This window comes from Mytilus edulis, chromosome 6 (assembly GCF_963676685.1).
Source record: "Mytilus edulis chromosome 6, xbMytEdul2.2, whole genome shotgun sequence".
NCBI lineage: Eukaryota > Metazoa > Mollusca > Bivalvia > Mytilida > Mytilidae > Mytilus > Mytilus edulis.
The window spans coordinates 74,046,877-74,068,745 of record NC_092349.1 but is presented as its reverse complement, the minus strand read 5'-3'; the positions used below and the strand labels follow the sequence as shown (position 1 = coordinate 74,068,745).

Here is a 21,869-nt window from a genome sequence, read left to right as displayed (position 1 = left end):
ATAATCATATCCACCAGTCCACATGTATGTCCACTGAATAAAATAAGCATAACAGATGAAAATGAATATTCAATTGGAAAAAATTACTTCTGGCCCCCCAAATTATCAAATGGTCATCAAAGCCAAATAATTATGACGTCTTGACCATGTTGAAAGGATATTTTATTTTTTTCCTGCGACACATTCCTTTGGACTAACGGTTATCTAATTATTTGTCAATTTGTTAGCTATTTATTTATCTGATACATCCATTTTATTGGAATGTCTTTTTTTCGAAAGTAAACTACATAAAACTCTGTATAAAATCATCAATACCTCTCTCTCTCTATCTTCATGTACATTGTATCTAGACTTTTTGTATATGTTTACATATATTATTGATTAGTGGTGATGGTAAATAGACACTCGCAAGTCTAAGATACAATTTAATAGTTCTGAATGTTTCTTCATCATGTTCATCAGTTAACTGAAATTAAGTGGAGATATGTTCTTATTTCCAACAGAGGGGCATGCACTCAACCTATATCAATTTGTGCATGAAGCGATTGATAGTTGATAGATACTGAATGCTTTTACCACAAATTTGTGAAAGTTTTAACCTGTGTATATATACTTAAAATACAATAATAAAATTCATGTCTTTCAGGACTTCTGATCCAACCATGTAGTATGGCATGTTATTTTATGTTAAAAGATGTGGTTTTGGTCGATGGATGTTCATGAAGGACCTGTAGTTTTTGTGGTAATATATTAAAAGTTTGTTTGGATATAAACTTGTAATCATTTATGCATCCACACTATGTATTACCTGTTTATATCCTTCTTCTGTCTGTCTATGTAAGTTTTCCTCCTCTTGTCTTTTTCTTTCCTCATTTTCTTTTTCCATCTTGATGATATTTCGTTTCTGTCTGCGATGTTTAGATAATTCTTTATGATGGTGATAGTGAGGGTTTTCACAGTTTTCTAAGGCTATTTGTATACCTGTAATACAAATTGAAATAACAGTTGTGATAAAGGCCATTTCTACTATAAGAGACAAGATGATAATCAATCTCTCTTTCTATCTCTTTCTCTCTCATACTCATTTAATTTTATAGTTTACACATTTCAAGTTTACATTTTGTTCCAGGTATTTCAAATCAAAGTCAATTAGACTAACACTACCAAGTCAGAAATATGACAGTTGATATCCATTCATATGATGGGTTTTAGCTTTTGTTTTTGCCATTTGATGATTTTTTATTAGGGACTCTCCATTTTGAATTTTTCTCAGAGTTCGGCATTTTTGTTATTTTGTACATTTTATTGCTTTTCTGATGAAGTTGTCTTCTTTTTGGATCTACACATGTCAAGTGTGTGTGTGTGTGTGTGGGGGGGGGGGGGGGGGGGGGGGGGGGGTGGCAGTGTTCCTGTCTTTTGACTTTACTATTTTATTTTAACCTTTTCATTATTCCATATCACTCATCTGTAATGGTACCACCTAGGCGGTTTGCTGATAGTATGCAGCTTGCTTCGAGTAATGGAGGTTATGTGTTTGTTCAAACTAAATACATGAAAATTATTATGCTCTGCTTCTTCACTAAACACAAGGCTTTTATGAGATAAGAATAGAGACTGGTTGGCTACGAGTGAGACTTATAATGTTTGGTAGGGCTTCATCATGATGTCTTGCTGCAAACGTACCTTTTGAAGTAGCTTGTTAAACAATATAGTGTGTTAATCTTGAAAAAAACAAGGTTCAACTTCTTATATCACATTATGAATAGCTTGTCCTGATATGCATGTAACATACGCCACTGGACATAAAAATACCAAGCCATCATCTGTTATATATGATTTCAATAATGTACTAAACATTGATTGAAAAAAAACTGAACAGTTTCTACACCCTACTGTTTTCCACTATTAATTATACTGACATGAAACCCATTCATTCCTAGTCTTTAAGTCTGTGGCACTCATCTCATATGGTTTCTGTTGTGTATTAAGTACAAATAGGTTACGTTTCCCACCTTTATCAGGTAATATCTGTAAATTAATTAATCAATTAAAATTAATAGAATGTATCTATTTATTAAGGGCTCAAATTTTGAACTTAAAATTTAAGTAGGATGATTCACGTTTTCGTGATTTCATTACTTTACTTTGGTTAATAACTATTACACATTTATACGCATAAATACAAAAAATTCCTTTTTGAGTTGATAGAAGGTCATAAATAAGTCTATTTACGTCTTGTATGAAGGTTGTGTATTTTAGGTTTTTTTTAAAATCAAATATGGAAATAGCATTTTCAGGTTTCAAACCCAACTGACATATTTCACAGAATATATTTACTGTTTTTGCAATGCATGACTTAAGTTATCTCTCCTATCCAAATTTGATTTTTCTGCCCCTGTTTTCTTAAAACAAAAAAGTACCTTAATTAGTTTTGATAAAATAGACAAAAAAAGGTAATTTGTTCTTTAAACTGGTTCAACTGTGCCTCCCTTACTTCAGACCATGTGTTGATGTTTTTTCAAGTTTGTTGTGATATCTTTTGGGCATGTATTGATGGTCTGTGTCAGGTTGTGTAAGCTATTCTGATATTTTGCTCAGTCTTTAGTTTTCTATGTTGTTTTTTGTGTACGTTTGGATGATCGTCGTTTTTTTCATTGAATTCACGGTCAGTTTGTTTTCTACTTTGAGTTTGAATTCTAAGTAAACATATCGTTTGCATCTCTATTTAGTTGACACGAATCACAACTATGTCAGGCTCATCACATAAAACAGTTCCCTTCATATGTTTCTGATTTGTTAATGTTTAGATTTGCAATATCATTGAGTAAATACTGACCTCTACAGTCTGTGATTTGTTGAATACGACTGTTCCTTTCTGGTGTTTTTGATGTGTTGAGGCATAATACTTTAGTTCTGTTGGGTTTAGTACCATGTAGCGTTCTTTCCAGTTCTTAACTTGGTGTCCACGCTTAAATAAGCTTCCCTAGAAACATATATTTGTTTATAAATACAGACGAAATTATACAGTAACCTATATCTTCGAAAATAACATGTACTAATGAATTCACACATCTTTAGCAACATTCGTTGTGGTCCGTTGACTCCAGGATTCATAGTAATAAATATCATTAGTGTGCGGATTGGCACAGTATATGTTGGTCCATTAAAAAGTGACTGTATCAAGTTAGGACTTTTATAGCCTTTCGGCAGTTGTATTACAAGGATAACAACAAAAAAGAATATGGTATGTAATTATGTGCTCCATCATGGTAAAACCCAATCATTGAGAATGACCTCGGTGTTTGATGGGAGACATTAATTGCGGTCTTTAGAAAGGACAAGGTACGATAAGCATCAGAGAACGGCCCCCTAATTTCGTTCAAATTAAAAGTGACTTGCTATTAAATATAATACATTATTTTTAAAGTTTAAAACCTATATTTTTGTAAACATTAATAGATTTTTCAACTTCCGTTGATATTATGCCCTGTTGCTGTAAAGACCTCAAGATTCTGGAAAAGGGCAGAAAAATGGCAGTTTCCAAACCTTTTTAATCTAGATGTTTATATTATAGTGTAACACCGTATTAGGAAGTATATTCTTAAAAAATAACTGAGCTCATACTTATAAAAATATAAAGAACCTATTATTGCATGGTTGATATGCACTTGTTATGTAACTTAGTTGTTGATCAGCGTGTAGTGACCTACAATTGAACTAAGTTTTCATTTCTAACTAAACATGTTCACAAACAGACAATCTGCATTGCGTTCAATTTAATTTGTTCAATAAAATGACTTATTGATTTGTAGTTGGCTTTAATTCAAACATGTTTTGCTGTTGCTAAACAACACTTGTGTTGCTATGCTCAATACGGAATTTGTAAAGAATAAAAAAAGATGTATATGAAAAAATATTGGAATGAAACACCAAATGGAAAGAAAAATCTTCAAACAACAGCTTAATTCATACTTAAGAGGGGCAAGAACCAATTTTTTAACCGTTGCTAGGCAACATTTCTGTTGCCAAGGTTGTTTTTAAGCATATAATAAACAAAATCAAAGGGTATTTTCATTTGTGACTTCAAGTTCTTCTTGGACAAACAATATCATGTGCAAATATTTAAATTTTTACTGATAAAGCAATTAATATGTGATAATTTTCATTCTTAATAAAAACCGTTGCTAGGCAACCTTCCTTTCACCGGAACACAATAAAATCATTATTTTTTCAAGTGTCTACACTAAGACCATCATTGATATCAATTTAAACTTATTTGGAGAGGGGGCCAAAAACAGCCCTGATCATACCTTGTCCTTTCCAAAACCGTTTTATTTATATGTTTTATTTTTGCCTGGTGAACCCCATATATATAGAGAGAGATTAAAATTTTAGAAAAGTCTCGTGTTTAGTATAAATTTTTATACGACCGCAAAAATTTTAATTTTTTGGTCGTATATTGCTATCACGTTGGCGTCGTCGTCCTGCGTCGTCGTCGTCGTCGTCGTCGTCGTCGTCGTCGTCCGAATACTTTTAGTTTTCGCACTCTAACTTTAGTAAAAGTGAATAGAAATCTATGAAATTTTGACACAAGGTTTATGACCACAAAAGGAAGGTTGGGTTTGATTTTGGGAGCTTTGGTCCTAACAGTTTAGGAATAAGGGGCCCAAAGGGTCCAAAATTGAACTTTGTGTGATTTCATCAAAAATTGAATAATTGGGGTTCTTTGATATGCCGAATCTAACTATGTATGTAGATTCTTAATTTTTGGTCCCGTTTTCAAATTGGTCTACATTAAGGTCCAAAGGGTCCAAAATTAAACTTAGTTTGATTTTAACAAAAATTGAATCCTTGGGGTTCTTTGATATGCTGAATTTAAAAATGTACTTAGATTTTTAATTATTGGCCTAGTTTTCAAGTTGGTCCAAATGGGGGTCCAAAATTAAACTTTGTTTGATTTCATCAAAAATTGAATAAATGGGTTCTTTGATATGCCAAATCTAACTGTGTATGTAGATTCTTAATTTTTGGTCCAGTTTTCAAATTGGTCTACATTAAGGTCCAAAGGGTCCAAAATTAAACTAAGTTTGATTTTAACAAAAATTAAATTCTTGGGCTTATTTGATATGCTTTATCTAAATATGTACTTTGATTTTTGATTATGGGCCCAGTTTTCAAGTTGGTCCAAATCAGGATTCCATATCAAGTATTGTGCAATAGCAAGAAATTTTCAATTGCACAGTATTGCACAATAGCAAGAAATATCTAATTGCACAATATTGTGCAATAGCAATTAATTTTCAATTGGAGTTATCTTTTTTTGTATAGAATAGTAGTTGATAATATATGTTGGAAATTTGCCAGACATGACTATGATGTCATTTTCTATTTTTATTTGCCAATTATAACTTTATGTAAATAACTTCATTGGAAATTTGCCAATATAAAATGTTGCTGATGAAGCTTTTTTTTCCTTATCTTATCTAAAATGTTTTTAGATAATGTATGTTGGACATTTGCCAGACATGACTATGATGTCATTTTCTATTTTTATTTGCCAATAACTTTATGTAAATAACTTCATTGGAAATTTGTCAATATAAAATGTTGCTGATGAAGTTTTTTTTATTGTTTTATACAATATACAATGTATATTCACTTTTACTACCAACCAATCTTTACCATTCAGTGATAACAAGCACTTTATTTTACATTTTAATATTTTATGATGTATTTAAAAGAGTAGTTTTTGTTCCAAACTGCATTAGAAATTTGAATTGATATCAGTTTTGGAAAAAGGGAAACGGGGATGTGAAAAAAAGGGGGGGGGGGTTAAATTTTTCTCATTTCAGATTTCATAAATAAAAAGAAAATTTCTTCAAACATTTTTTTGAGAGGATTAATATTCAACAGCATAGTGAATTGCTCAAAGGCAAAAAAAACCTTTTAAGTTCATTAGACCACATTCGTTCTGTGTCAGAAACCTATGCTGTGTCATGATCAACTATTTAATTTTAGATTTAAAAAGTTTGAAGAAGAAATCTTTAATTGATTTGTAAAATCTTGACATTTGTTTTGTGTAAAAAAAAAACATGTAATGTCAAAAATTTGATCACAATCCAAATTCAGAGCTGTATCACGCTTGAATGTTATGTCCATACTTGCCCCAACTGTTCAGGGTTCGATCTCTGCGGTCGTATAAAGCTGCGCCCTGCGGAGCACCTGGTTTATTTATCATAACATACTAATTTTTTGCCGCAAATGGTGCATCGGACTACTAACACAAAGGTTCCTGATTCGATTCCCGTTCTGGGATGAAAATTTCAGGAACTGAATTTTCGGCCCTCCCTTGACACCATTTGCTGATAATTCGTCGGAAGGGGACAATAAATGACTGACCGTGTTAAGAGAGAGCCATCATCTCTTGCACATTAAAGACACCCTTGTAGATTTTGAAAAGAGCAGGATAATGCCGCTACAAGGCCGCACTGGCAAAGTGGAAAGGGATTAATATAAGTTGCAAAACTTGTTTCCCAATCCACTGTAAATAAATATGTTAAGACTAACAAATCTTTCATGTCTAGAATGTCCGGGCCAACAATAATCTACAATGAATTAATGTTGGTCCATATGTAAGTATGTGTTAAGTACATTTAGTTAAGGTGTTAAGTTTGCATAAACAGTTTTAAGAGATAAATTAGCCCCTCCTTGAATTTTTTCTTTAGTTTTGAAAGTCTTTTTTTGGGGGAATTTCGATGAATTGTATATCCTAGATATATAAAATTCTCTACTTTGTTAACTTAAAACATATATAAGGAAGAAGGCTCTTGTGAATAGTACTTCCTGAAAAATGATCTGTTCATAAAGTAAAGAAAATAATATTAAAGGAAATAAATCCTTACAAGTAGAAGAGGAAGAGTATACAAAAGATTCGTGTCAAAGTAACCTTCATCTTCACTAGCTACGGATTACTATCCAGTCTCCCTTCAGAGGAGACAAGGGTAGGTCGTAATGTTAGGCTAGCTAAGATGAGTAACCTTAATATTTAGAGATTGTTAAAAGAATATATATAATCCTTAATCCTAATTAACGACTTTCTTCTTGTCTAGAAGTGGTTATGGGTGCACCATTAAGGTATTAAGAACACAACAGAAATCACTAAAATTCGTTTGACATAAAAAAAAATCATCATTATTTTTATCTTTTTTACTAAACATTGACTTGACTTTATTACACTAGTGTGGATCTAGCCGTCGATAGCAGCCGGCGTTAATATTCATGAGGCCAGCCTTCAATAATATTCATGAGCCGGCAATAATATTCATGAGATGACTTGCGTTCGAAGAAGTGTTGTTAGAAACTATGAACGATAACTATGATTAAATAACGTTCCTATTTATATGTGATATTACTTCAAACAGGCATGTCAATGGGTGTCTTCTTCGAGGTCCGCGTTTACTAAATTAACTTTTGGTCTTCTTCAAGGACTTCTAGGTCTGCGTCTTTAAATAACATTGTAAATGTAATAAAAACAATGCAAATGCTTCCATAAATATAAAACAAAGTAATGGTCTTTTAACATTCTGTGATAAGAGAAATAATGTAAACTGAAGCAATAACAAATTGAAATAAATATAATTAAATATAGAAATTTAATGGGACATTACAACAAACAAATAAAGTAAAGAACAGTTTTTATTAAAATTTTGTGATTATTGAATTAATGTAAGCTACAATAAATAAAAAAAAAAATGATTGAATACTAGTATAGAAATTTAGGAATTACAGAGAATTGATGGTCATATGGGCATTCCATAATTTGTTCGTTGTTCGTTGTCTACAAATAAAGTCCAATCATGAAACTAAAACATACAATACAGACAGTATTTTCTATTTAAACAGATCAGAAAAAATAGAAACATAGTTAATTGCAGAAATAAAAACAACAGAAAAATAAAAACTGTCAAGTACTATTTCAATGACATATAATTCTTCAAAATTACGGAGACCAATCTCAGTCATTAATCTTAACATTAACAATTTATATCATTGCCTTTAAAATGGCCATTAGCACTTTTGCCCTAAACCCGTACGAGTTAGTCAGGAAAGGATAATGGGGGGGGGGGGGGGTACCCTGGTATATCACAAATTCGAAAATGAACTATTGCCGGCTGGCCAAACGAAGAGATTCTCCACGTGGGCAATAATACCAGAGGAAGAGGTACTTATTGCCTTTAAAATGGCTCTTAGCACTTGTACCCTAGACCCGTACGAGTTTGTCAGTAGAGGGTTAAAAGGGGGGATATGGTATTCCGGTTTACAACGAATTCGAACTGAACTATTTCCGGCTGGCCAAACTAAGAGATTCTCCACATCGACCATCATACCAGAGGTAGAGGTTGGTATTGCCTATAAAATGGCCCAGAGCACTTATGCCCTAGACCCGTACGAGTTAGTCTGGAAAGGATAAGGGGGGTACCCTGGTATATCACAAATTCTAAAATAAACTATTGCCGGCTGGCCAAATAAAGAGATTCTCCACGTGGGCAATGATACCAGAGGAAGAGGTACTTATTGCTTTTAAAATGGCCCATAGCACTTGTACCCTAGACCCGTACGAGTTTGTCAGTAGAGGGTTAGAAGGGGGGATATGGTATTCCGGTTTACAACGAATTCGAACTGAACTATTGCCGGCTGGTCAAACTAAGAGATTCTCCACATCAACCATCATACCAGAGGTAGAAGTTGGTATTGCCTATAAAATGGCTCATAGCACTTATGCCCTAGACCCGTACGAGTTAGTCAGGAAAGGATAAGGGGGGTACCCTGGTATATCACAAATTCTAAAATGAACTATTGCCGGCTGGCCAAACGAAGAGATTCTCCACGTGGGCAATGATACCAGAGGAAGATGTACTTATTGCCTTTAAAATGGCCCATAGCACTTGTACCCTAGACCCGTACGAGTTTGTCAGTAGAAGGTTAAAAGGGGGGATATAGTATTCCGGTTTACAACGAATTCGAACTGAACTATTGCCGGCTGGCCAAACTAAGAGATTCTCCACATCGACCATCATACCAGAGGTAGAGGTTGGTATTGCCTATAAAATGGCCCAGAACACTTATGCCCTAGACCCGTACGAGTTAGTCTGGAAAGAATAAGGGGGGTACCCTGGTATATCACAAATTCGAAAATGAACTATTGCCGGCTGGCCAAATGAAGAGATTCTCCACGTGGGCAATGATACCAGAGGAAGAGGTACTTATTGCCTTAAAAATGGCTCTTAGCACTTGTACCCTAGACCCGTACGAGTTTGTCAGTAGAGGGTTAGAAGGGGGGATATGGTATTCCGGTTTACAACGAATTCGAACTGAACTATTGCCGGCTGGCCAAACTAAGAGATTCTCCACATCAACCATCATACTAGAGGTAGAGGTCGGTATTGCCTATAAAATGGCCCAGAGCACTTATGCCCTAGACCCGTACGAGTTAGTCTGGAAAGGATAAGGGGGGTACCCTGGTATATCACAAATTCTAAAATGAACTATTGCCGGCTGGCCAAACGAAGAGATTCTCCACATCGACCATCATACCAGAGGTAGAGGTTAGTATTGCCTATAAAATGGCCCAGAACACTTATGCCCTAGACCCTTACGAGTTAGTTTTGAAAAAATAATGAGGGGTACCCTGGTATATCACAAATTCTAAAATGAACTATTGCCGGATGGCCAAACAAAGAGATTCTCCACGTGGGCAATGATATTAGAGGAAGATGTTCTTATTGCCTTTAAAATGGCCCATAGCACTTGTACCCTAGACCCGTACGAGTTTGTCAGTAGAGGGTTAAAAGGGGGTATATGGTATTCCGGTTTACAACGAATTCGAACTGAACTATTGCCGGCTGGCCAAACTAAGAGATTCTCCACATCAACAATCATACCAGAGGTAGAGGTTGGTATTGCCTTTAAAATGTCTCATAGCACTTATGCCCTAGACCCGTACGAGTTAGTCAGGAAAGGATAAGGTGATACCCTGGTTTATCACAAATTCGAAAATGAACTATTGCCGGCTGGCCAAATGAAGAGATTCTCCACGTGGGCAATGATACCAGAGGAAGAGGTTCTTATTGCCTTAAAAATGGCTCTTAGCACTTGTACCCTAGACCCGTACGAGTTTGTCAGTAGAGGGTTAGAAGGGGGGATATGGTATTCCGGTTTACAACGAATTCGAACTGAACTATTGCCGGCTGGCCAAACTAAGAGATTCTCCAAATCAACCATCATACCAGAGGTAGAGGTTGGTATTGCCCATAAAATTGCTCATAGCACTTATGCCCTAGACCCGTACGAGTTAGTCAGGAAAGGATAAGGGGGGTACCCTGGTATATCACAAATTCTAAAATGAACTATTGTCGACTGGCCAAAAGAAGAGATTCTCCACGTGGGCAATGATACCAGAGGAAGAGGTACTTATTGCCTTTAAAATGGCTCATAGCACTTGTACCCTAGACCCGTACGAGTTTGTCAGTAGAAGGCTAAAAGGAATATATGGTATTTCGGTTTACAACGAATTCGAACTGAACTATTGCCGGCTGGCCAAACTAAGAGATTCTCCACATCGACCATCATACCAGAGGTAGAGGTTGGTATTGCCTATAAAATGGCCCATAGCACTTATGTCCTAGACCCGTACGAATTAGTCTAGAAAGGATAAGGGGGGTACCCTGGTATATCACAAATTCTAAAATGAACTATTGCCGGCTGGCCAAACGAAGAGATTCTCTTTGTGGGCAATGATACCAGAGGAAGAGGTACTTATTGCCTTTAAAACGGCCTATAGCACTTGTACCCTAGACCCGTACGAGTTTGTCAGTAGAGGGTTAAAAGGGGGGATATGGTATTCCGGTTTACAACGAATTCGAACTGAACTATTTCCGGCTGGCCAAACTAAGAGATTCTCCACATCGACCATCATACCAGAGGTAAAGGTTGGTATGGCCTATAAAATGGCCCATAGCACTTATGCCCTAGACCCGTACGAGTTAGTCTTGAAAGGATAAGGGGGGTACCCTGGTATATCACAAATTCGAAAATGAACTATAGCCGGTTGGCCAAACGAAGAGATTCTCCACGTGGGCAATGATACCAGAGGAAGAGGTACTTATTGCTTTTAAAATGGCCCATAGCACTTGTACCCTAGACCCGTACGAGTTTGTCAGTAAAGGGTTAAAAGGGGGGATATGGTATTCCGGTTTACAACGAATTCGAACTGAACTATTGCCGGCTGGCCAAACTAAGAGATTCTCCACATCGACCATCATACCAGAGGAAGAGGTTGGCATTGCCTATAAAATCGCTCAGAGCACTTATGCCCTAGACCCGTATGAGTTAGTCTGGAAAGGATAAGGGGGTACCCTGGTATATCACAAATGCTAAAAGGAACTATTGCCGGCTGGCCAAACGAAGAGATTCTCCACGTGGGCAATGATACCAGAGGAAGAGGTACTTATTGCCTTTAAAATGGCCCATAGCACTTGTACCCTAGACCCGTACGAGTTTGTCAGTAGAGGGTTAAAAGGGGGTATATGGTATTCAGGTTTACAACGAATACGAACTGAACTATTGCCGGCTGGCCAAACTAAGAGATTCTCCACATCAACCATCATACTAGAGGTAGAGGTTGGTATTGCCTATAAAATGGCCCAGAGCACTTATGCCCTAGACCCGTACGAGTTAGTCTGGAAAGGACAAGGGGGGTACCCTGGTATATCACAAATTCTAAAATGAACTATTGCCGGCTGGCCAAACGAAGAGATTCTCCACATCGACCATCATACCAGAGGTAGAGGTTAGTATTGCCTATAAAATGGCCCAGAACACTTATGCCCTAGACCCTTACGAGTTAGTTTTGAAAAAATAATGAGGGGTACCCTGGTATATCACAAATTCTAAAATGAACTATTGCCGGATGGCCAAACAAAGAGATTCTCCACGTGGGCAATGATATTAGAGGAAGATGTTCTTATTGCCTTTAAAATGGCCCATAGCACTTGTACCCTAGACCCGTACGAGTTTGTCAGTAGAGGGTTAAAAGGGGGTATATGGTATTCCGGTTTACAACGAATTCGAACTGAACTATTGCCGGCTGGCCAAACTAAGAGATTCTCCACATCAACAATCATACCAGAGGTAGAGGTTGGTATTGCCTATAAAATGTCTCATAGCACTTATGCCCTAGACCCGTACGAGTTAGTCAGGAAAGGATAAGGGGATACCCTGGTTTATCACAAATTCGAAAATGAACTATTGCCGGCTGGCCAAACAAAGAGATTCTCCACGTGGGCAATGATAGCAGAGGAAGAGGTACTTATTGCCTTTATTGCCCATAGCACTGGTACCCTAGACCCGTACGAGTTTGTCAGTAGAGGGTTAAAAGGGGGGATATAGTATTCCGGTTTACAACGAATTCGAACTGAACTATTGTCGGCTGGCCAAAATAAGAGATTCACCACAGCGACCAACATACCAGAGGTAGAGGTTGGTATGGCCTATAAAATGGCTCATAGCACTTATGCCCTAGACCCGTACGAGTTAGTCAGGAAAGGATAAGGGGGGTACCCTGGTATATCACAAATTCGAAAATGAACTATTGCCGGCTGGCCAAACGAAGAGATTCTCCACGTGGGCAATGATACCAGAGGAAGATGTAGTTATTGCCTTTAAAATGGCCCATAGCACTTGTACCCTAGACCCGTACGAGTTTGTCAGTAAAGGGTTAAAAGGGGGGATATGGTATTCCGGTTTACAACGAATTCGAACTGAACTATTGCCGGCTGGCCAAACTAAGAGATTCTCCACATCGACCATCATACCAGAGGTAGAGGTTGGTATTGCCTATAAAATCGCCCAGAGCACTTATGCCCTAGACCCGTATGAGTTAGTCTGGAAAGGATAAGGGGGTACCCTGGTATATCACAAATGCTAAAATGAACTATTGCTGGCTGGCCAAACGAAGAGATTATCCACGTGGGCAATGATACCAGAGGAAGAGGTACTTATTGCCTTTAAAATGGCCAATAGCACTTGTACCCTAGACCCGTACGAGTTTGTCAGTAGAGGGTTAAAAGGGGGTATATGGTATTCCGGTTTACAACGAATACGAACTGAACTATTGCCGGCTGGCCAAACTAAGAGATTCTCCACATCAACCATCATACTAGAGGTAGAGGTTGGTATTGCCTATAAAATGGCCCAGAACACTTATGCCCTAGACCCGTACGAGTTAGTCTGGAAAGGATAAGGGGGGTACCCTGGTATATCACAAATTCTAAAATGAACTATTGCCGGCTGGCCAAACGAAGAGATTCTCTTCGTGGGCAATGATACCAGAGAAAGAGGTACTTATTGCCTTTAAAACGGCCTAGAGCACTTGTACCCTAGACCCGTACGAGTTTGTCAGTAGAGGGTTAAAAGGGGGGATATGGTATTCCGGTTTACAACGAATTCGAACTGAACTATTTCCGGCTGGCCAAACTAAGAGATTCTCCACATCGACCATCATACCAGAGGTAGAGGTTGGTATGGCCTATAAAATGGCCTATAGCACTTATGCCCTAGACCCGTACGAGTTAGTCTTGAAAGGATAAGGGGGGTACCCTGGTATATCACAAATTCGAAAATGAACTATTGCCGGTTGGCCAAACGAAGAGATTCTCCACGTGGGCAATGATACCAGATGAAGAGGTACTTATTGCCTTTGCCTTTAAAATGGCCCATAGCACTTGTACCTTAGACCCGTACGAGTTTGTTAGTAGAAGGTTAAAAGGGGGGATATGGTATTCCGGTTAACAACGAATTCGAACTGAACTATTGACGGCTGGCCAAACTATAAGATTCTCCACATCGACCATTATACCAGAGGTAGAGGTTGGTACTGCCTCTAAAATGGCCGATAGCACTTATGCCCTAGACCCGTACGAGTTAGTCAGGAAAGGATAAGGAGGGGGTACCCAAGTATATCACAAATTCGAAATGAATTATTGCCGGCAGGCCAAACGAAGAGATTGTCCCCGTAGGCAATGATACCAGAGGAAGAGGTACTTATTGACTTTAAAATGACCCATAGCACTTATACCCTAGACCCGTATGAGTAAGTAAGTAGAGGGTTAAAAGTGGGGATATGGGATACCGGTTTACAACAAATTCGAACTGAACTATTGCCGGCTGGCCAAGCTAAGAGATTCTCCACATCGACAATTATACCAGAGGTAGAAGTTGATATTGACTCTAAAATGACCCATAACACTTATGCCAGAGACCCGTACGAGTCAGTCAGCAAAGGGAAAGTGGTTTATTGAACTGTTGCCGACTAGCAAAACTAAAAGATTCTCCACTAGGGCCACGATAACAGGGACAAAGGTAGTTATTACCTTTAAAATCGATAAAAGCACTGATGCCTTAGACCCGTAAGATTTTTCAGAAGAGGGTTAAAAATGGAAATTAACTATTGTTGACTGGCCATACTAAGAGATTCTCCACGTTAGCCATTATTGGTTAACCTATCGCGGGAGCATAACGTCCGATTTATTGTACTTGTCCATTGTCGACGTCGTACTCTCAAGTGACTTCGCCTTGGAATACGAATATGTATATTTAATGTACTGGCTGAACAGTTGTTGTAGTACATATTGCCTTAACTATCATCTTTATTTATGATACCGTGACCCGGATCTCGAAAAAATGAAATCAGTCAGAACGGAGAACAGAAGACAGAAGCGCTGTTATCAGACTATTCCGAAATAGAATTACCGGAGAAATAATATCTCGGAAATACGTTGTGTGTCGCTTTCTCAAAGTCGCTTGCTACAGTAATCCTTAGAGTTTTCCGAAACGTGTTTATCCCAATTCAATCCACTTTTCCATAGATCCTGTATGAGCTTCTTTGTTCGTATTTGTGACCGGGCTAAGTATTCTAAGTGGATCGTATTTTTCGAAGAATTTTCAAAATCTCACTTTTTGTTACAATGTCTAGTATTGGAATATCACATTTAGTCCGGCGGCCACAAGTATATTTCAGACGAGTTGTGAAAATCCTGATATAAGCCTGAACATTGGCATAGACCTTCCTGAAATATTACTCTTTTATTTCAGATAAGAAGGCATTTGAAAAAAATGTCTCACTGCCGGTTAAATAAAAATGGCGGACATCATACTTTAATCGGCCCAATATAGAAGGCTAGTACTGTGGATTCATTTATTTTCGTGGGTACCAATTTTCGTGGATTCAGGGAAACTTACATATTCGTGGATATTTAATTTCGTGGTTTTACCGAAGTCTGCATACTAGTATAAGCCTTTGTAAAATTTGTCTTTCGTTGAACATCAAATTTCGTGGTTTGCCGGTACCAACGAAATCCACGAAAAATTGGTATCCCACGAATAATAATGAATCCACAGTATGTGAAAAGGATTTATCAGCATGTTGCTATAATAATATTTGGTACAAACCTTTGTTATGTAATACTTTTGGATATATTATATAGATAAAATGTCTCTTAAAACCCTACTTTCGGTAGAATCCAATATGGCGGACATTGACTAAAATAAGGTTATTTTTTAGGGAGGGGGATTGAAATGTGTTTTAACGTATTGTTACTATCATTAAATTGTACAGGAACATTTCTTTGATGCTTCCAAGGGATACAATGTATAAGATATATGTCTTAAAAATCCTTTCTTCCGGTAATATTCAAAATGGAGGACATAAATATGTCATTTTTTTATTTTGATATTTATCTTTTTTTCAAAATGTGAAGAAAGTGGGGTTTTTTTTTGTGGTGGTCATCAACTTTAGGCTTTAATTTATCCTCTAAACCACTTATCATATTCTGTAGTTAATATTTAAATACAAAGTTAACACTTCCGTTAAAAAAAACCCCAATATGGCGTAAATGTCAAAGATGAGTCCTCACTCCATATGTTCGATGTAGAGCTTTGGATAGATTGATTTAATCAAAATAAAATCACTTAAGTACTAAACCTTTTAAAAATTACCACTATTTGGCAAAAAAAACTTGTAAATTCCCAGTTACCACCACATGGACACGACGCAGGGCACGTGAGACTTGATTTTCAACATAAAAACAACCGCGACAACCTTTCTTACATCCACAATGTGCAAGCTTCTGACAACATGATGAGCCCTCAGAAAGAGTTTTTTAAAAGTGATCCTCTTTGTCCCGTCGTCATCCATTAGCGCCTGGACTTGGTAGCATACGAGCCAATTTCAGGCTCGTCCCCTAAACACGTGTCTTAGTATATTGTACATTTTGCATGCTGGAAAAGACTAGACTAAGTTGATAACCTCAATTAACCTACCCTTTTGCGTAAATAGATATTTCTTGCTTTGTTAACCATGCTAACCCCATATGATTATTTTTTGCTATCTTACAGTAAACACCGGTGATTTAGGCGGATCAATTATCATTCTTTAAGTTAAAGTCACATCTTCAAATGCTATCAATGTCTCCCAAACAGTTTTTTTTCCCCTTTTCAAGAAAACAGAGAACCGTATCACAACCGGAAAATGGATCACAATATTTGTGTGTGATCCCTAATCGCGAGTGCATTTGGAAGGTCATTTTTATATATTTATCCAAAGCTTTTCCTCCTCTTAAACACAATCCATAGTTCGTCTACCCCTATGTCACGGAATAGCGAAACAGTAATGACAGCATCATCAGTAACGACTGTTCGAATAATGACTTGTTTAATTTCGTGTTTCACTGCATCAGACACATGCACCATGATTCTAGTGTCAGCCTTTTAATACATATGTATTAATATGGTGTTTAACTTGAAACGCATCACGGCGGTAAAGATAGAATATCCTGAACATGTGTTGCTACAACTGTCATATGCATCCAAGACTTTATCATAATAGTTTCATGCTTTTTAAAATAAGGGCATAATACCCTATCAGCATACTCGTTATGAAACAACTTGAAACTGTAACAGTGGATGAATGCATATATAGACAATACCGGTAGTTTGAATGCTGCCACAAGAAAAAGAAATACACTTAGGGGTAAGAGAATACAAAGACGAATCCAGAGTCGAAACAAATCTCAAAATTGGTAAAGTTTTCTGAGAGATGACGACATTAAGAAAGAACTTTTTAGTTTTTATTCACAGGCGCTTGCTCAATAGATTTTGAGGAAGAGTTAGTTGTAGCAACAAATGCTCAGGATGTTTTGTGTTATTCACCACATGATGGTGTTTCAAGTTTAGCCCCATGTTAAAATGAATAGGCTTATACTATAGAATCAGTATACAAAAAAAACATGTGTCTGATGCAGTGATTCACAGACTTAACTGACTCATGACTTGAACAGTCGATACTGATGCTGCTGTCATTGCTGTCATTATTCCGTGACATGGGGGCAGATGAACTTTGGCTTGTATTTGGAAGTGGAAAAAGCCTTAGATATAATCTATCCGTGACCTTTCAAATGCACGTTTACTTGAAAGGGAACTTCGTTGTTGGCATGGATGGCGTTTGAAGATGTGACTTAATGATTTAGAATGATGATTGATCAGCTAACATCACCAGATATGGATTTGATAATGCCATTGATAAAACGATACGTGGTTTTGTAGTAAGATCGAACAAACTTATCAGATGGGGTTTACGAAGCAAGAAAACATGTTTTTGAAAGTGGAAAGACTTATTGATGATATTTGAACGACTCGGTCTAATGTTTTTCATCATGTAAAACGTGCAATATACCATGGCGGGTGTGGATGAGTAACAAGCTTGAGATTTGGTTTCTATGCTTACTATTCCAGACGCTTATAATGGCGGGGAAAATATGAAACATTGGAACCCCTTTGGACAACTCTTTGTGAGGCCTCTTCACCTTATCAGGAGCTTGTACATTATTGATGTAAAAGCCAATACCGCCGCTGTCTTAGTAAATGAGGAAAATCAGCTTTCCGATTGTGAATATTTGCGGCCATAAATGATCTGTACTTTTAAAGATGTTTTAGTACTACAGTGATTTTATCTTATTTTCATCAATCTATCCAAATAAAAGCTCTATTTCGAATATATGGACTGAGGACTCATCTTTGAAATTTACTCCAAATTGGTTTTATATACCGGAAGTGTTAGCTTTGTATTTAATCATTATCTATAGAATACAATAGGTGGTTTAGAAGATAACTTAAAGCCAAAACCAAATGGTAACTGACCAGCACAAAAAAAAAACCAGTTTCTTTACATTTTGAAATAAAGTTGAATATTAAAGTAAAATAATGATGTTTCATGTCCGCCAGTTTGACTATAACCGGAAGTAATGCTTTTAAAGACATATGTCTTATGTATTGTATCCATTAGCAGCATCAAAGAAAGGTTCCTGAACAATTTAATGATAGTAGCAATACCCTCCTTTAAAAATAAGCTTATTTTAGTACAATGTCCGCCATGTCGGATTTTACCGAAAGTAGGGTTTTGAAAGACATCTAATCTATATAAAATATCCAAAAGTAGTACATAACAAAGGTTTGTTCCCAATATTATTATATCAGCATGATAAAAACCGCTTTTCACACACTTACACTAGCCTCTGATATTTGGATGATTTAAGTATGATGTCGGCCATGTAAGATTTTTACCGGATGTGAGACATTTTTTTCAAATGCCTCCTTATCTTGAATAAAAGAGTAACAGCTGAGCTGAGTCTATGCCAAATTTTATTCCTGTAGCATGATTTGCACAATTTTTCACAAAGCGGCCGTATTAATTTCTGGTACACCAGATCATCGAATCAGCTATTCCATAACATACCAAGTACTTTTGTGTTTTGTCCGCATATAGTACTAGTAGTACTTTTTCCGTTTTAGCTAGCTTACGTATATCCATACGGTTTGACGTCCAGGATCGTAGATAGAATCCAGTTTCCTCCATCATTGATCTCCCTTCCTTATAGTCAGCCCACCCTTGTTCTGTAAACTTAACAGAATGTTGTTCACAAACAAATCAGTCATTCAAACTTTGCGAATTATGCGATGTCGACAAATGCAGTCGTTAACAATTTTGATAGGCATAGTGCTTGATTCCTTCTGTACAGGATGATAAGGAATGCAGTGATACTTTTCTTAAGTTCATCTGTTTCATCTACCTTCTCTATGAATCCTCTTCGTTCCTGTTCTTGTATAATGTTCCCGTACTTCTGTAACATATCTGAGTTTTGAGTAAGTCTTTGAAGGACGTTTTCTGTCCTTCTGTTTGTGACTGCTTAATTTATAGGCAATTCATCACGTTTTCAAGGTAACATAGCGGAATATTTGTTTTCTCAGAACTCAATTGATCTGTCCTGATAGACTTAAATATATGCATTGTCGTCTTCGTCTACCTCCCTACTATTTATTCCTATTGAATCTAACTTCCAAAATCTCTCCAGATTGAATTCTTTAACTTTGTGTGATACTAGAACATTACACATACTAGTCTTCGACGTGTTTGTTTTCTTACCGTATGTAAGTACCGAAAGCATTTATCCGATATTGGATTTCACGGCGGTCGGATCGTTTACACGGACTATATAATCTTTAACAATGTCCCCGTAGTGATATGCGCCTACCAGCAACGATATCTCGAATGAATCGTGCTTTGTCACCGTGTGCGCTATCTTTAAACCACGCAAGTAACCGTTCTGTGTATCAATATTACGTATGTGATTTTGTATAGGCATGCCGATCATCTGTACTATCAGTACTTTGATTGACAATACGTGTCCTACATCGGTTTTCAGATAGATTGTTGACTTTTCTATGTGTCTCACGTTTTTCTCTGCACCTCCAAATGCCGATTAATATATTATTTATGTTCCCGCTATCTGTAAATTTAGTTAAGTTTTGCGTTTCAAAAGATGTTTGCCCTCCTTCGTCAAAAAGAATATCCGTATCGATAAAGAACTGATTTGAGCCTACTTGTGCCACGGCAGTTTTCAAAAGTACATTCGATTGCAATTCTGTCCGTTGAGAATACAAAATAGTAGTATTATGTTCCGTATCATCAATGTCATTCACGAGTTGAACGTTGGGCGAATTCGAAGATAGTGGGTTTAACGTGCATTACATTAGTTTGTGTGGTGTTTCTCATTACAATGTGCGTTTAGATTTACATTCGTTTAGTCTGTGTATACCAATGTAGTTAAAGATAACAAATTTGTTCATACGGCATTATGTGTCGGCTGTTTTACTGCAATGAGTTGGTGGATGTATTTTGTGACATTAAACGCTAGGTCTAGTCTTAATATTCTTGTAAGATTTAGATTTCACCAATTTCGGATGTCGACTCTTTTGTCCTGTGTCCGGTATAACGATATCGTCTAATATGCTTTCAGGGAGGTCCGTTATACCAACGTTTTTGTGCTATGTCCTCGCGCGAGATATTTTCTGACTTCAACGGGTAATTTGTTGACAATAATGGGAAGAAGTAGTGTGCCGTATGTTTCATGTGTCTTACCCAAAGTTTCTAGACCTTGACGCTACCTCCAATTTGATCGTAAAAAACTTCGTAAGCTTGTTTACTGATTTATAGGCGAAGGAATTTCTAAATCTAGTGCTTCGTGTTCTACTTCATGAGCTTTCAAGCAGTTACACTTTTGTATATTTGTAAGTAACTAGTTAAGATGTACGGACGACTCACATGAGTCCCAGAAGGTTTGCCATTCTGAAATCGTGCCTTCGAAAGTTGGAAGCGTAAGTTTTGGTACGTTACTCTGATTAAAAGTTGCAGGAAATGTACTTTATTGCGTGTTGATTGTGAGAATGGCTTGGGCAAACTGGTTTTCAAACGACAGTGCGTTGTGTAGGTTTGCTATGTTTTGCGTTGAAACAAACGGTATAGTTTTTGGATTTAAAGTGTGCGTTCTAGTACTTTAGTATTTGATTCAATGTGACGGGACTGTAGGATTTTGGACATTTGTATGAACTTACGTACATGTCAAATCAAGGTTATCATATTAACCGAAAATTCATCTGAATGAAATAATCTAATTTACCACATCTTCCGGTTCCGTTAACTTTAGAATTTGTTCATTCAAGTCCTAAAACAATGTTTGTGTTTGCACAAGTTTTCCTAGTGTTGTAATGACTTCTACTTGATCGAATTTTGTATTCTCCTTTGTTTCATCTAATCTTCGGTATACCTTGAACAACACGTATTTTGCGACTGACTATCTGAACAACGGAACCGAAATTACGTTTACTTAGTGATTGCGAAAAGCAGATTAGCGCAAGTGAAAACCCTTACATAACCGCAACTAGAACTTATGGCCGCAGTTATTGGAACTAGACTAGCTTTTCATGTAAAATCGACCTTCTAATGTAAAAACGTGGCTTTCTGGTCGGATAGCTGTATAGTATTGCACTGGTTAAATCATCGAAACTGTTTAAACGATTTATTGTGAATCGAGCGCGAGGAATAACAAAATCTACAAAATCAACATTAATGGAGATATTGCCCAAAAGAATGCAACCCAACCAATCTCTTAACACGAGGAATTGACGTCGATCAATACATCGATAGTGTCCTTTATAAAAAGACAGAATTAGTTAACGGTATTGACAATTACAGAAAAAAACGAAGACGAGGAATTTCTAAACAATGAAGTTCATACTGATCACTATGATATCAGTAACGTTATAGACAATTGGAAATATTGAAATTTTCAGGAAAGTGATTTGAGTAACTGCTTACGTTCAACGGTTCATATTTAACTACCAATATACCGATATACCAAACATCTGAGATAAAAACACAAGGCAATATCCTAGCACTAGACAATTGTGACTCTTCATAG

At 36.9% G+C, this 21,869-nt stretch overlaps 2 protein-coding genes across 2 annotated transcripts in view; one reads left to right on the top strand and one right to left on the bottom strand.

The window, feature by feature from the left end:
• Positions 1-21,869, top strand: part of LOC139528393 (electron transfer flavoprotein beta subunit lysine methyltransferase-like) — an 83,296-nt gene that overhangs the window by 25,194 nt on the left and 36,233 nt on the right. The gene's annotated exons all lie outside the window — the stretch shown is intronic.
• Positions 1-21,869, bottom strand: part of LOC139528391 (switch-associated protein 70-like) — a 58,852-nt gene that overhangs the window by 6,916 nt on the left and 30,067 nt on the right. The window contains exons 4-6 of the mRNA XM_071324361.1: positions 2,837-2,983; positions 1,920-2,028; positions 809-981 (exon numbers count right to left, since the gene is read on the bottom strand). Of these exons, the coding sequence (XP_071180462.1) occupies positions 809-981; positions 1,920-2,028; positions 2,837-2,983 (429 nt within the window). The remainder of the gene's footprint in view (positions 1-808; positions 982-1,919; positions 2,029-2,836; positions 2,984-21,869) is intronic.